Source organism: Sorghum bicolor, chromosome 10, assembly GCF_000003195.3.
Source record: "Sorghum bicolor cultivar BTx623 chromosome 10, Sorghum_bicolor_NCBIv3, whole genome shotgun sequence".
NCBI lineage: Eukaryota > Viridiplantae > Streptophyta > Magnoliopsida > Poales > Poaceae > Sorghum > Sorghum bicolor.
The window spans coordinates 7,159,158-7,176,315 of NC_012879.2; the positions used below are offsets into that span (position 1 = coordinate 7,159,158).

General features: G+C 41.2%; 2 protein-coding genes across 3 annotated transcripts; one reads left to right on the top strand and one right to left on the bottom strand.

Annotated features, from left to right (window-relative positions):
- Positions 585–7,486, bottom strand: LOC110431244. Of its 2 annotated transcripts, XM_021450108.1 has the most exons (18): positions 7,173–7,486; positions 6,885–7,066; positions 5,828–5,932; positions 5,668–5,739; positions 5,442–5,589; positions 4,899–4,981; positions 4,681–4,736; positions 3,949–4,085; positions 3,781–3,874; positions 3,587–3,652; positions 3,273–3,495; positions 2,785–2,886; positions 2,516–2,601; positions 2,275–2,397; positions 2,104–2,173; positions 1,923–2,014; positions 1,194–1,298; positions 585–974 (listed from the first exon to the last, which is right to left on the bottom strand). In XM_021450108.1, exons 1-18 carry the CDS (start codon positions 7,343–7,345, stop codon positions 861–863), a joined length of 2,031 nt encoding a protein of 676 aa, XP_021305783.1. In that variant the 5' UTR covers positions 7,346–7,486; the 3' UTR covers positions 585–860. The 2 variants fall into 2 exon arrangements, with proteins under 2 accessions (XP_021305783.1, XP_021305784.1); XM_021450109.1 differs by lacking the exon at positions 1,194–1,298.
- Positions 11,457–12,974, top strand: LOC8070772 (12-oxophytodienoate reductase 1). The gene is made up of 2 exons (XM_021450110.1): positions 11,457–11,907; positions 12,030–12,974. The coding sequence occupies exons 1-2, from the start codon at positions 11,559–11,561 to the stop codon at positions 12,797–12,799; spliced, it is 1,119 nt and encodes a 372-aa protein (XP_021305785.1). The 5' UTR covers positions 11,457–11,558; the 3' UTR covers positions 12,800–12,974.

Genomic DNA, 17,158 nt, shown 5'->3' on the forward strand with positions numbered 1-17,158 from the left:
AAATGTACCAGAAAAAAATAAGTGGCTGCGATAGAATAGTATAGAATTCTGACATTAAATTATCTTCTATGTTTTAAGAGTGGACTCAAGTTTAGGAGGTGATGTTCGAATAATAATTAGCAGACTAAACATAAGTTAATTATAAAACTAATTACAAAAACCATGACTAATTTACGAGATAAATCTGTTAATCTGAATTAATCTATCATTAACACATGTTTACTCTAACACTATATTATCAAATTATAAACTAATTAGGCTTAATAGATTCATCTCACAAATTAGTCTCAATCTATACAATTAATTTTATAATTAATCTATGTTTAATACTTCAAATTAATATCAAACATCCGATGTGACACAGACTAGACTTTAGGAGAGGGGAACCAAACACCCCTGTGCTTCTTTTTTCCTACCAATATATTTTTAGGAGTTGTAAAACTACATGTTTTTAGAGAAAAAAACAGGATACTGGACGTTTGAAAAACTAAACCATGGCCAGTCAATGCTACTACCATTTGTCTCCTCGCACGTAACGGATCGTGGAGCCTGAAAACAGAGTAACAGACCAACACCAGGAAAGCTTTGCTTCAATTGTTGCTCGTAATGACATTCACTTGAACTTATCAGCTGAATCTACTAGTCATTCAACAGTGTTTTTCTCTCGCAACGAATCAGCGAACAATACTTTCTGTCATGGCTTATCAACCAAACGAACAAGACAAATATTTCAATTGAAAGAACAGCTGGGCAAATCTGCCCAAGAGGTGCACCAAGTTGCATCTAAGCTGATCAGTTCAGCAGTTGATAGCAGGTAAACAGAAAATAAGGACTGGTGCCGTTTGAAACGTTTACAAGGACTAATCAAAGTTTTCAATCTTGATTGGAGTTATGTCATCAGCCACCTTGAACTTTCCCACTAATCTTGCCAGGAACACCATCTCCTGCTCCAAGGTAAATTTGATGTTCTCAGCCTGTTCAAAGGAATGCCCGTCAGGTATGAGCTATCTGCAGTTTACACTATGCAAATTCGAGTTCGTCCTATACTAATTAAGATGCTTAACTTGATTGAGAACAAAAGCAGATAGTGAGTTTTCATATTAGGTAGTTGACTAAGTAATTTCTTGCTTATACTAAAAATGTGACACTTAAAAAAGATGCGGTCCCTAAGGATTAAAGAGTGATCACTGGACCTTGCGGAAACCATGTTGTTCCCCTTCGTACTCAACCAAAGCAACGGGAAGGCCCTTGTCCTTTATGGCCTTGTATATTTTTGTTGCCTGATCTGGTGATACAACCTGATATCAAAGTGAAAGCCAGTAAATTGAAATGGATAGCTTCAGGTTCATGATATGAAGCTAAGAACTGGCACGGCGTAGTTTGTTCCTAGTCGATCCTAATTTCCTCAGTCATGGTTAATGGTTTGGAGTTTATTCATCGATAGCTAGTGTCCTTTTCATACTGTTAGGTTTAGTCCCACATCGGTAATGATGATGGGAGAGCACAACATATAAGGCGGGGGCAGCCCTCAACTAGTCTTTTGGGTAAATTTAGGCCTAAGGCTTTATATGTTGTGGGCTCCAATAGACCTAGGGGCACCGGCTTGTGAGTATAGCGGGCTGGACCGAATTCTGCTGTGCACTCATATGATAGTTGATCTGTTAAACAGACAGCTTCTTATCTCCTCCTTCCGTCTTTTGCCTTAAGAGACAGGAATACCAAACCATTTAAGGACGTAGCCACGACCTGTGAGCACCCAGGTTCGAGCCAGGGTCGGTGGCCACTCAATTGGAGTCTGTACCAACTGAATATCAAATTAAACCAACTGAATATCAAATTAACATTTATTTCCAGGCATATTCTGAAACTTATCGAAGGTTAGCATATCCTCCACTACACAAGTTCAGGCGTTGTAGGCTTACCGTGTCTTCCAACCCTTGAAACAAAATCACTGGACATGAAAAGTTTTCGACAGAGTTTATTGGAGATCTCTCAAAGTAAGCTTGTTTATTCCCTGAAAGATTGGTGGTACAGTGATGTTAATTGAAACATATAAAAAAAAGATTGCTAGCATGGATGAGTCATGAGTGCAGCATTCCTCACCCACAAGGTTATCAATGTAGTATGCTTCAAACTTGTGCATTCCTGCCCTCAAGGATGCTAGATCAGCTATCTGCTTATTAACAAAGCAGAACCCACATGTATAAGTTCTTAGCTGGTGTTATGCTGAGTCCAAAGAGAGCAATGCATGAGAAATTGAGAACCAAAACTTGCCCCATATAAAGACGAACCAGCCTTGAAGGTTTGTCTGAAAGCAAGGCAGGCTAAAGTTGTGAATCCACCAGCAGATTCTCCAGTTACACAAAGCCGCTGCCCATCCACTCTTCCAGTTTCCACCTTAATAATCAGCATGGTATAAGCACGTTCATTCATATTTCTTAGTATCCACTGTAAATGCTGGCTACATCCTCTACAAAGTTAACAAATTGGATTTGTCAGTCTGAACAAGCCATACCAGGAATGCAGCACAACTGCAGCAATCATTTACATCAACAACACCCCATTGTGCTAAAAGTCTCTCTCGAAATTCTCTTCCATAACCTTCAATAAAGTGAAGGAACATCAATAACTATCACCATCGAAATCCTTGATAATAAATAGATTAAGGTGCTTGCAAAAAAGAGGATGGACATCATCGAATAATTAATACATCAGATCTGGAAGTACGCAGAATGTGGATTTCTTCATCAGATATATAAGCTGAGACAAGAAAGAGCCAAAGACCTGAGCTTCCCCCATAGTTAACATCAACAAATGCCCATCCTCGGCTTGTCCAGTACTGCACACTAAGATCCAGAATCCCTCGTGCTTCATCTGTGGGTCCACCTAAACAATCAAGTGGTATAAAGAAGTTATAATAGCGTTAAGAAGATTTTCCACTCTGTGTTGCTTTGACAAGCAATTGGAGCAAAAGATAACTTCAATGCCTTTAGCAATTCATGGAGTTGGTAAATCAAGTTAGTTGAGACCAATGTATGCCCATCTATCATCAAAGCACACTAAGAGTTTACGTTGACGAAAGACTGAATTAACATATACTTTACTCAAACAAAGAAAAAGACTGCAGTAACAGGAAAACAATTGTCACTCTTATATACTGATTGGAAATATGTACATGAAATCCAACAAAGCATTTTTGCTAATTATTTCTAATGTAACTGAAGTCATGACGATAAATGACATTAAGGACATAAAATGATATGTTTGTTTACCATGAGTTCTGACAAGTAGGGGAGGCTTTTCGTCTGATAAACCTTGGAAAACATTATTATATGGAGCATAAAAATAAGCATATGCATGCTGACCATTGACCACAGTTGGAAACTCCACAAATTCAGGCAAGCTGAAGTATGATTCATATTGTGAAACATCCTCTGAGGAGGACCAAACAATAGAGAAATCAGTTGCCATAGTTCTCTTTTTATCAAGTGTCACCTGGTGGAAAAACAAAGGGTGAAACTCAAATGTACACCACAGGATTCAATGTTAATTGACAGTAGACTATGAGAGATCCAATTAATTAAACCTTTGCTATTGATACTGGAAGAGTAGCAGATGCACCCTCAATATAGAAGGATCCATCTCCAGACACCTAGCAAAATCAGCAAGCTTTAAGATAAAGCATCATGACATCAATAAGTTCAAGCATCAAGTACAAAATCTTACAAAATGATAAATAACAAAATTTAGTTGCTTAAGGTAACTCATCAGATATTGTACCACTATGTTAGTTACAGAAGAGAAGGGAATATCGATTTTCGAAAAGGACTCGGAATTGTGGTCAAGCACCCCGACATATGACTTTCCATTCTGCCTGGATAAGAAAAAAAAAGCAGGTTATTCTTCTGAACCACATAAAATCGAAAAGATATTAGAAAGTGTGAAAACCTGTAACAGCAAACGATTTTGTGACTTGTATCATCTATTCCAAGGAAATCATAGGAGCTGACACCAAAAATCCACATGGGCTTGGAGAATTCAGCATCAAGTGAATACAGAGGTGTTACCGCATTGCTCTGCTCATCCTGTCATACACAAATCAACACAAAACACTGATAACAGAAAGAGTTCAAAATTCTTTATGGTAATACTTGTGTTCTATGCTTTGTTAATGTAATGGCCAAGTTTTTCGTTTAGTAAACCAGCTAAAGGTATTGAGTTCTTAATTGTCACATACAGGTCTAACTTGCTGTTGAACAGTTTCAATAACTTGGAGGCAGGGCATCAAGTTGATGCCCCATTGATTTTGGTATAATACAAGAAAAAATGGGATAACTATAAAAATAACAATATGAGTTTAAACCATTATGTTTAGTCAACATCCTACTCACTAGAAAGAGTAGGCTATAACGATGACTATTGTTAGCTACACGATGGTGTCACCAAAATAACAACTGTCCCTGTGAAAGATACGCATCGCATGTAGAAGGGTATAACTAGTTATTAAATAAACAAATCTTGTTGAAAAGTAGGTGCAAGTGGTACATCTAGAACACAGACGATCAATATGAGGGTTCCAGGACAATAGAGACAGATGTGCCCCACGGCAATACAGACAGATATGCATTTGCTACCCTAGAAAACTGAACAGAAACAAATACAACTGACAGAAAATTATACCCATTTACAAATATTCCAAAACCCACTCCTTCGATCGGTTATGAAGAACAACTCCCCTAGAGCAAAGTAGAGTTAATTGAGTGAGAAAATACGGTTTGCATTTATCCTAGCGAAATAAAAAACAAGTAGATAATCAACATGCAGAAAGTCACCAAATCATGTCATTGAATTGTAACACTTAAAATGCATGAAAAAGTTCAGTATTAAATTTCAAATACCTTTTGAAGACCACTTGGGTTCAGTAGGAGATTCTACTATTGTTGGGTCTCCACCAGCAATGCAGATCTTTTCTTTTATCTCTCTACACAACAATAAACACCGCAATAGATCAATAAATCTTCGAAGAAGATCATGAAACATTCATGTACATTTGAAGTAACAAGAACTCAACCATTGATCCTTTTTGTAAAAAATACAATCGATTGGAACAAGCAAATACCCTATCAAACATATCATTAGGTATAAATCAAAGCACATATGATGTACAATAGCCCAAATTATGATAAATCCAATAGCAAAACTACATTAGCACAATCTCGAACAAATTATCGAATTCTCTGGACCAGTTACAAGAATAAAGTGATCTCAAAACATACTAATCCTCAACATATGTTGCCGGGCATGAAAGACTCCATGCTCATTAGTAAATACTAGATAAAGGACCGTAGCAAAGCTACTGGAGTTACAAGTATAGATGTGTAGAACATTTCCTTCTTTCACCAAAAAGGAGTGAAAACACAAAGGTGCAACTAAGATATTACCCTTTCTCATTGAAATACCCAACCCATAACTGCGATTTGTCCCAGGACATGTTTGGGTTACTCCACTCAATCCATGCCATACGTTTTTTAGTTGGATCAATACGTGGGAAGGCATAAAAGTCATTGCCACTGACCAGCATAGTAGATTCTGATCCACAAAAGAAGATTTAAATTACAAATAAGCCCAAAAATCTCTTAAGAATAACCTAAACCAGTAGGATCCTACCTTTGACATCATGATCACTTATTCTTACAGCAACGATTGTAGTGATGGGATTTGAGCTATTGTGCCGATAATCTGTCATCAAATTTGATTATTTTTTGTATTAACTGAATAACTGGCAAATCAGAACTATTGATCTGATACATAGAATAGGTCTAGTCACCTTCCATTATAGTTACGAAACGATGGAAATGGGGATCAAAGACACCATCAGCATAGCGTACTACTGATCCAGCATAATCTGGTGTCAGCGGTAGTGGTGAATTATCTGAAACCAACAAAGCAAGGATTTTAAAAGGCCAGTTACAGAATATCATGTACTTACACATGAATTTGATAATAAATGACATCCCTTTGGCCTTTATTAGTAATCATGGCTTAAGGCCAAGAAGATTCAAAGAAGGCCTTGTTTAGTTCACCCCGAAATTCAAAAACTTTTCAAGATTCCCCGTCACATAAAATCTTGTGGCACATGCATGAAGCACTAAATATAGAAGAAAACAAAACTAATTGAACAGTTTATCTGTAATTTACGAGACGAATCTTTTGAGCCTAGTTAGTTTATGATTGGACAATATTTACCACAAACAAACGAAAATGCTACACTACCAAAATCCGAAATCTTTTCGGAACTAAACAAGGCCGAAGTAGAATCAAACTTTTCAAAATCAAAGTTAGGTTACAGTTCAAGAAAAGAAAAACATAACTAAGATAGTTCCCGTTTTCCAAATGTTCGCTTGAATCCCTAAATCATGGAGATTTAACCCTTTTTTGTATAAGGATCTAAACCTAAACATGATACATATCAAGATAACGAGTTAACAACAGAAGAGAGTTTAAATGTGGCATAAAGGAGCACTTTTTGTGTAATCACCTGGACTGAATGAGTTTAGTTAGTGCGTCAAAAAGTTCAGATGCTAGATAGGAGCAATGCCAGGTTGTACACCCACCATGCCCCATCCTTTGCCTATCAGTCCCCATTTCAACATTTCCGCAACATGTGAATCATGGGCACAAGCGTCAAGCGTCCGCTGCCACATAAAGTCAGACAGATACCGGTAGCATGTTGGGTTTGATTTTTAAGGCTTGGAGCGAAAGTATTTGCCAAATTAAAGTGGCCACGGGTGACAAAACAGTAGGAATAACCAGGAACGAGGAAGTAATGCTTTATGCAGCGTGCGGTACCAGCTGTTAAGCGTAGGTTCAGGTCAGCCCCTTACCTCCGATTGTTTGCTTGTACAGACGCTGGTCAGTGTAGTTAGAGAACACAACGGTATCCCCTTGCACCGCGAATGCCCCGCCACCGTACTCCTGCGCCAAGGACCGCACCGCGAACCCCTGCGGAGTCACATCAAGAGCCTTGCCGCCTGGTTCTGCCGCTTCCTTCACGAGGACCGCGCGCCTGACGACGGAAAATCACAGCAGATAAAAACATGTGTGCAACGCTGGGTTCTAATAAAATTTGTGAGTGGCAGCAGTGGAAACGGCGGCTGGATAGTTGGGCGTACCCTCCATCCTCGGGGCGCGTCTCCACCCAGACGAGCCGGCCGTCGCCGGCGATGGCGAACCCCTCGGCGGTCCTCCCGGCGGCGGAGACGACAGCGGCGCTGATCGGCGACTCCCAGGACCCGTACGGCGCGGTCGACTTCCCGGTGGCGCCTGAGGCGGCGCGGGGGTGCATCGCTGCCGTTAGGTCGCGATCGAGCGGGCGGCGGGTCGGGGGAGTGGATGAGACTACGAGAGAGAAGCTCGGGGACGCCGCGACGAGGACTGGGCTGGGAGTGCAGACTGCAGAGTGCTTGCTGCTCGGCGGAGCGATGCAAGTCAGTGTGTTGACTGGTCAAAGTCAAATGCTCTTTTATACTGCCTCAGAATGATTTTTATTTGATAATAACAAGTGTCCAATTTAGTTTTATTTATTTGAAAATAGCCTCCAGCAAAAAACATAGCGTGGCATAAAAATGATCGACATGACAAAAACGATATGACTTACCTATAAATTGCATCAAATAAAATAGCCTCACACGTTTGTTTCTACTAGCATATGCTCGTACGTTGCTACGGGAGTAAAATTTCAATACACAATAATATAAAAAACTATACCAAGTCAAAATATATAGACTAACATACTATTCTGATCCACTTGCAAATAAAAAAGCACAATTTTTTTAAAATTCATCATTTCGCCATATTATTATCAATATGTACTTTTTTTTATTTTTTCTTGGCCGCCGCCTGCCCTGACCCACCCCGGTGTCTCACTGCGTCTCACCAACGCCCGCCGCGCTGGAGACGTCGTGCTCGAGTTTGGCCCGGCACCCGCTCGCTCACCGTCACGCTGCTACAGGCAGACGCTACCAACTCCACTGTCGAGAAGGTCTGTAACATTTGTTTTGCCTGCTGTTTCCGTAGTTGGGCTGTGTGCTAAGTGCCGTTTGCTGAAACTTATAGAGACCTTCTGAAACGAATTGGAATTATGTGAAATGGTTCAACGTGTTTGGGTGAAGAAAGTGGACGATGCAATACTATCATTGATGAGTCAATAACTGCGAGTTCCCCATTGTCAGTCAGTGATGTTATAACATCGCTAAATAAATTATGGAACATTGTATATATTAAGCGAACATCACTAAATACATCATAGAACATCATTTGTATATTACGCGAACATCGCAAAAAAACACCATAAAACATCATCATGTATAGTATATGAACATAACATCTCATAAAATACAAAAATTTAAAAATAAACATTTAATAAATAAATAATTAAGTAATACAAAATATAAAATAAAAATAACTATAAAATACATAAAGACAAAGATAAAAAGGGTAAAGAAAGAAAAGGAAAATAATAAAATATAAAAAATGAAATAAGACAAACAATTAATTAATTATAGTAAAATAAAAAAGATATATAAAAAATGAAGGGAATAATGTAAAATAAAAAATAAACAAAAAATACAAATACAAATAAATAATTAAAGTACGAGCAAAAATAAAATAAGATAAATAAAGATATAAAAGTTGGAAAGAAAAATTAAAAAATTCACATGAAACAAAAAAAATTAAATTAATTAACAAAAGGAAATACAAAATAATAAGAAAAGGAAATGAAAGAAATAAAAGGAAATAAAAGAAATATACAAAATAAAAAGAATAATAAAAAATCAAATAAAACAAAAGGAAAAAAATGAAGCACGGAAAGAAAAAAGAGATAGAAAAAGAAAGAAAAAGAGAAAGAAAAAAAAGAAGAAAATGAGAAAATATGAAAAAAAAGAAGTATAAAATTGAAAAAGATAAAAAAAACTTACGTACATGAGAAGAATAAGAAAAAAGAAAAAAGAGAGAGAAAAGAAAACAAGAAAAAAGAAAAAAAGAAAGAGAAAAGAACAGTTACCTACATCTGCAATTCCCGTCCGGTTCACGCGTTGCGTACTTGTGTGTCAGATGTGAGCGCGTGAGGCCCACCTATCGGCGCAGCTCACTGGAGCGAGAGGCACGTTGAATGATGTTGCCGTCTCCTGTTTGATCTTTTTAGGAGTGAGATGAACAATTTCCACGTGTGAAGTTGTGCCACGCTATTTTATTTAATGTAAGTTATAGGCAAGTCATATCGTTTTTGCTTGGTGTGACCGATAGATGAATCAGACTATTTTAGTTATCGTTTATTTGGTGTGTGAACGATATATGAGTGACAATTTTGGTTGGCGTGACCGAGAGTGTTTAAGACTATTTTTTTGCTTGTTGATCCAAAACAAAAGAGTTATGACCTTGAAAGATTTTGGTCCTATTCTGTTATACTTATACTACTTCTACAGTATTTTTTAGCAAATTAATAATGTTTTTTTCTCACAGTATTTCAGCATAAGCATCAGCATAAATTAAATTTGAGGGAAATGTTTTTAAGTACATGTAAAAAAGAATAAGCATATTTTGCTCGAAGTGGCATCGTAGTTTTTGTAGTTTTAAAATTTTGATTCTTCCTAAAAGCCTTCGGTTGAGCTGCATGATATTAATTCGTCCAGGTTTAAATTAAGCCAACGGTGGACATGTGTGTGTTGATATGATCTTTTTAGGAAGTCTAACCTTGCTTCTACTAGCTCTCTTTGGTTACTTGGCTTATTTCTAGCCTAGTTAGGAAATAAGCCAGGCTAGTCTAAGCCTGCCTCCAACAAGCTAAGGTAAACTTTTTTTGTTGACTATACTATTTAAGTCTGGCTCGCATGTCGTTTATTTGATTGGTTGATTTAGCTTGGATAGAGTTACCTCTTCTTTGTGTAGGTAACTTCACCTTTTTTGTGACAATTCATCGAATACATGGTGAGTGCCTAAATTAAATCTAACTAAAATCAGTGATGTCCAATCCAATCCTAATTAGTAGTACATGCATCTAATTTAAACCAATACTTCACCAAAATCCAAATCCCCAACACATCTAATACTAACCAAGCTGGAAATGTCGTACTCGTCTCCCCTCCTTCATGCCCTCCACTTTGCCTCCTCCACACGAGTGGTGAGTCCACTCGCCTCCGTCTCTCGAGGAAGACGACGGCGTCCATGAGGTCGGGAGCACGCACAACTCGATCTGCATGCCAGTAGCCGTGGCGAGCCAACAAGAGAGGTCGCTCTGCCTAGCAAGTTTGCCGATAGGAGGAGTGCCAGAAGAGCAGATGCGAGCCATCAGAGGAGGTGCAGTTGCGGGCCACCGGCATTCGAGCCGTCGGTGACTTTGAAGGGTGAGCGAGCATAGTGAGATGGAAGGTGAGGAGAATGCCCACATCAACTAAGAGCATCTCCAAGAGCTTGGCTAAAATTAGTAGTCAAATTCTAATGTTTAGCCATTTTGTAAAATAGATAACTTCTTAAAAAAGAAGAGGTTCGCAACAGCCTTGCTATCAGATAGCTAGTGTCAGTGGTTGGCTATATATGGCTAACGAAAATCAAGGGATAACAAACTTTCTATTTTACAAAACTAAATAGCACATAGTCTATTTTTTTACTATAAAAATTCTAAAAGGTATCCATAATAAGAATAGAAAAGCTGTTGGAGTTGCTCTAAGCCAAGCCTAGCTCCAGAAAAAACAACCACCCCTATGTTTTTCTGGAGCCTGGCTAAAAGGTTGTTGGTGGCTCCGTGAAGCCTGGCTCTATACTTTAAACGGGCAACCAAACAGCTCGAAGGTGGTTTTCTAGAGTCTGGTTTGGAGTTAGACACCCAACCAAATGTACCCTGAGCTCCCATGTAAGCCCCTTCATCGTTTGAAAACAAAATTTTCCAAAACAAATGGGATTGGACAAATCCTCAAGAATGGAGAGTAGCTGTAGTGAACGCGCGGTAGAACACTAGAACCCCGTAGTCAACGAAAATCAAGTAGAGGAAACCCTTGGGCAAGCATGCATATACCTGCCGTCCACTTCATGCAACCTATATTCAGCGCCCACACGTTTGACCAATGGCGTGTGTTGAAGGCTCCCATACTACACAGAACTCTAATTGGTGTGCTAGGCGTGTGCCACGACAATCAGCACGCTCAGTGCATGAGAAAGGTGAAAAATGAAGCGACATAACTCTGTCACGGCTGATGTTTTTGCACGATAGAGAGAGTGAGAGACTGCCTATGACGGAGACAGTGACGCACGGCATGGGAGGAACAACAACGGATCCGGTTGAAAACGAGCGAGATGGCCAGACTACGGAAAAAACACACACCATGACGGCATACCACGGCAGCGGCACCTATAAGTACTCCCGGGCCTTCGCCTTCCCCTTGCACAAAGCAGGAGCTAGCACTAGCAGCAAGAGCCTGTGATCGCAACTGGAGCACACGCAAAGCCAGTGATCGCTGCTGCGTGCCCTGTGTGTTTCGGTCGCAAAGAACACTTGTAAAAACATGGTGCGCGACGCGGCAAAAGAGACGATCCCGCTGCTGACGCGCTACAAGATGGGCCATCTCGAGCTCTCCCACCGCGTTGTGCTCGCGCCGCTGACGCGGTGCCGCTCCTACGGCCAAGTGCCGCAGCCGCACGCCGCGGCGTACTACTCGCAGCGCGCCACCAGCGGCGGCCTCCTCATCTCGGAGGCCACGGATGTGTCCCCCACCGCGCAGGGGTACCCGGAGACTCCCGGCATCTGGACGCACGAGCAGGTCGAGGCGTGGAAGCCCATCGTCGACGCCGTCCACCGCAAGGGCGCCTTCTTCATCTGCCAGATTTGGCACGTCGGCAGAGCTTCCACCAATGGTACGTACCGTACGTGTGTCACACTACATGTTTACTCGCTATCAACTCGGTCGATGATATGATGTTGTAGCTGATTAGCTGATTCTTATTTATTTGTGCCACCTACTACCGACCGGCGGCAGAGTTTCAGCCTGACGGTCAGGCGCCCATCTCCAGCACGGACAAGCAAATCTCTCCGGACCCCGAGTCAGGCATGGTGTACTCCAAGCCGCGGCGTCTACGGACGGAGGAGATCCCGGGGATCGTCGACGACTTTAGGCGTGCGGCACGGAACGCCATCGAGGCAGGATTCGATGGTGTGGAGATCCACGGCGCGCATGGGTACCTCCTGGAGCAGTTCATGAAGGATGGCACCAACGACGACCGCGACGACGAGTACGGTGGCAGCCTTGAGAACCGGTGCCGCTTCGCGGTGGAGGTGGTCGATGCTGTCGTCCACGAGGTGGGCGCGCGTCGCGTGGGCGTTAGGCTGTCTCCGTTCGTCGACTTCCTGGACTGTGTCGACTCTGATCCACTGGCGCTTGGTGAATATATGGTGCAGCAGCTGAATAGGCACGAGGGGCTACTCTACTGCCATATGGTCGAGCCGCGGATGGCCAATGTTGATGGCCGCAGACAAATCCCTCATAGGCTCCTACCGTTCAGAAAAGCCTTCAATGGAACGTTCATTGCTGCAGGCGGGTATGATCGGGAGGAAGGCAACAAGGTGGTGGGTGACCATTATACTGACCTCGTTGCGTACGGGAGACTCTTTTTGGCTAATCCAGACTTGCCCAGAAGGTTTGAGTTGGGTGCACCCTTGAATAAGTACAACCGGTCAACTTTCATCACGCAGGATCCTGTCGTTGGATATACTGACTACCCATTCTATGAGGATAACAACCATGTATGATTATGTAGCTCATTCATTCGTGCTGTGGTTGATAAGTTGATTCATAGTGTCTAGCCTCCTAGATTATCTGAAACTTTAATGATTTGGTTGATACATGCATGTATTTGTGAAGTTGGGAACTTCTCCCCTATGTATAAATAAAAGGGTTTAATACCCTATACATTTTCTTTTGAAAGCCAACAAAATACAGCGATATGATAATGATTTAAAACATGTACTACGGTACTATTTGGCTTATCAGGCTTGTAGCCATAACCATCCTTAATCTTACTAAGTGTATTGAAGACTCACAGGGCACACTAGATTTTTTATTAAAAAAAAACTCTAATCATCATTGATAATAGTAGACAATATATCTATTGTCTTTCTGCCGAATAATTGGTCACCACTGACATCTGAATATCTCTAGCAATAGTGCAATACCTCTAAATCAGGGGCCTTACATGAGTTTCCTGATTTTTGGGACAATGATTTTGGGGTTTAACTCCAGCAGCAACAACCCCAAGATCTGAACCTATAAACATTCTTATATACAAACAATTTTCTTTTCATCTTCTATTTCTTTTTTTCCTCTTCCCTTCCATTTTTCCTCTTCTCCATGGTTCGGTTGGTGAGCTTGGGAATTGGCCCATGTGACCCATATGCGTAATTGTGGTGTGGCGTGGTTTAATATCACTTTGGAAGTTTAGTTGAGTGATGGTAAAAGAAGTGTCTCTAAATTTACATCCTTGATGTGGACAACATTTGTGACATGTTATTCCCAGTCTCTATGTGCATATTAGTGACGGTTATTGAAAAAACATCTCTAATATTCACATATCATAGATGGGGATGTTGAAACCAAACGTCTCTAATCAGTTTAATCAAAGACGTTTTACTTTTATATGTGTCACTCAAATAATCATCTCTAAAGTATACAACAAATAAGAGACATGTACCAAATTATACGCATCTCTGAAAGTGTAATTGTCTCTCCTGCGTTTCCTAGCATAGATGGACTTCAAAGAGCGTATCTGAAGTGTACTTGTCTATGGTGTGTTTCATACAATAGATGGGCTTCAAAGAGACACGTCTCTAAAATACAGACATCTATTGCATAGATGAGTCTCTGAAGTTAATTCATCAGAGACGGGTATGGTTCCTGCCACGGATCAAGACAAACAAACAGAGACACATGGTGGATAGACGTGTCACCCAAATCTGTGATGTTGAATGTGTCTTCTCTGTGTCTTTTTGTGGTAGTACAATACCCTTTGGTCTTGCAATTACCTGCACTGCCCTTGAGTTTCCTAGGGGACGAAGACACTAAATAGAACACCTATAACGAACTAATGTCTATGCGCTCAACTACTGGTCAATTAACTACTTCCTCAACAATAGTTCTTTGAAACAAATTAAATAGACCCTTTGTAACTAAACGACAAGAAGATTTGTGAAAAGATGCTTAAATTCAACCATAATGCTCAACAAGAAGGTGTAATTAAAGAAACTATATAACCAGCGGGACACATTTTATTCTCAATAGAATACAACAAAGCAGTATATGTTGATGGAATAGGAAATCAAACATTGTGCCTCGCATGAGTATTTGACTCATTGTTATTTATCAAAACAACAAGACTGTGAGATTAAGCATGAGTAGTTGACTCATTGTGTTTTCACTGAGGAATGGATAGTCCGTGTATCCAGCGACAGGGTCCTGCGAGTAGAAGGTGGAGTAGCCGTACTTATGGTGCACCTAGCTCAAATCTTTTTGGGAAAATCTAGTTAGTATCTAAGAAAAGCCTCCCATTGGCAAATCTGTCTGCTCCACCTTCTCCTCAGCATCATTGGAGATGACGTCCTCAATCTCACCAAGGCCCCAGATTAGACCACCCATCAGCTGTGGATGGCAATCTCCGGCATGTACCAGGCAAACAAGGCATCTCGCACCATCTTCCTGAGTCAAAAATTCCATTCGATGACTTAGGGTGACCTCTCCATCAATGCATACTGCCAGAAGATGAACACCACAGCCGATGCCCTATGCGATGTCGGCCACACCATCATCGAATCATAGTTCATCCTCAACCTGTTGCGTGGTCTCAATCCTTGTTTTTCTAGCACTACCAACAACATCATGAATTCCAATCCACTATACAACTTTGCAAATGCCCGCAAAAAGCTCATCTACATGAAGCTTTGTCTTGCCAGCGAGGGGCAGGTCACCTCCCAGACCGCCCTCCTCCCAGACACTCCCACCTGTGGCTCTGCCTACCATGCGTCCATGGGCAATCAGGGCACCTTTGGTAGTGGTGATCGGCCAAGCAACACTGGCAGTAGCCAGGGCACCTGCTCCCACAATGGCGGTGGCAGCTATCGTAATCAACAGAAGGGTCATGGCAGCTCGTCCTAGGGAGACAGTCGTGGCCCTCCCTAGCTAGCTGGCCCCTAGGTCTGTTTCTCCCCCTAGGATGGCCAACAACAGCAGTGGGACGGCTCCAGCAATAGTGCTACCCCCAGAGTAGCCCTAACATCCTGGGCACCCTTCCGTAACCCCACACTACCTTTGCCCCAGCGTAGTACTCTGACAGCGCTAGTCCCTAGAATTAGGTCGTGCTTGTTCCCACCCTAAGCTAGCCTTCACTCTAGGGTTCAAACCCCTGGGTCCTCGACATGGGCACGTCTACACATATGTTGCCCTCAGATGGTATACTCCTCTCCTTCATTACTGTTGGTAATGGCAGTAACACTCATATTTCTTGTCATGGCACTTTTACCCTATCGGTAGCCAAACACTACTTTCCACCGTAACAATGTCCTTGTTGCTCCTACTCTAGTGCACAATCTTCTTTCTGTCCGTCAATTCACTCATGACAACTTATGTTCCATTGAATTTGACACTCTGGATATTTCTATCAAGGACCTACAGACGACACGCGTGATTCTTTCCTGCAATAGTGGCAGGGATCTCTATACCATCACCACCACACCATCGCCCACCTGCAGCCTCGCCACCTTGGCCACATTCGGCATCATCGTCTTGGTCATCTGGGTCCTTCCCACCCTCGCCACCCTATATATATCTAGCACCCCCACATCGGGTGTGTGGTGAGATTCCTATACTTCTCTACAATCTAGATATCGGTGTCTTCGGGTATCCCTGCGTTGTTGCAGTAGGAGCAACACCTCGTCAACGGCGCGAGCACCACCTAGTGGGATAGCTCGAAGTGGCCCATCTTGTATAGCGTCAACAATTCAGAGGCTCAATCAAAATTAAAGTTTAATTCGGCTTTCTCCTATGTCAAACTTTTCTAGTTTTGACCAAATTATTAGAAAAATAGATTAATGTCTACAATATATGTCCAAATGAATATTGAATCAAAACATATTTCATGAAGATTTAATAAACTAATTTTGAATGTTGATCATTTTTCTATAAAATTTGTAAAAATTAGATAAATTTGACTTAGTATAAATCCAAAATGAACTATAGTTTAGAAACTATGGTTGTAATCAATAGCAGAAGGTCTACTTTGGTTTATTAGCATTTGTGCTCCTTGCTCCAAAATTTTTGTTAGGAGTATATGTCACGGATGCTCGCATTTTTATGAACTTATTATAGGATTTAATGATGTCATTTTTCAGCGGTAAGCAATGTGCCCGTCTACAATGAGACGTCTATGATGACTTGGTTAGTGTCAAGATTTGCTAGCTCCGTCTTTCGAACGTGCCCATATATAACAATAAGGTGTTTGTGCCCATTCATATGGGGTCAGTATACATGCATTTTATGGCTATTGTATTTTGTAATATGATTCACAAAAAAACCTAATTCTAACTAAATTTATATAAAAAGTATTAACTTCTATGATTTCAAATAGTAAAATACAAAAATAATTCTACCCAAGCCACGATTCAGGTCTTCATTCTACTCTTGGTCTTGGGGGAACGGTGAACACAAAAACTTACTTTAGCAAGGTCCCTACTTAAGCTCTAAAAATAGGAGGCTCCTAAAATCCCTATCAAGTCAAGCCCTCATTTCCAAGGGCATTTGATAAGGGCATTAGTGGACCTAGAACTTCTTAGGAGCCCGAACAATGTAATGATAAAGTGAGAAATTAAGTGCACTATTAAAAATATATAGAATAAAAAATATTTGTACATAGTAGAATTATACACGGATGAGCCCAAGCGGAGGCCCAAGGTCGTCGGGCCCTGTGTCCGCCAGTGATAAGGGGAGGGCCACCAAGGCTTAGCACTAGTCGTGGACGAGGAGAGGGAGGCAGCAGTACTGTGGAGGAGGGATGTACAGGCAGTTGAGAGGGTGAGGAGAGAAAGGCAGGGGGAATGCAAGATGAGAGAGAGAGAGAGAAAAGA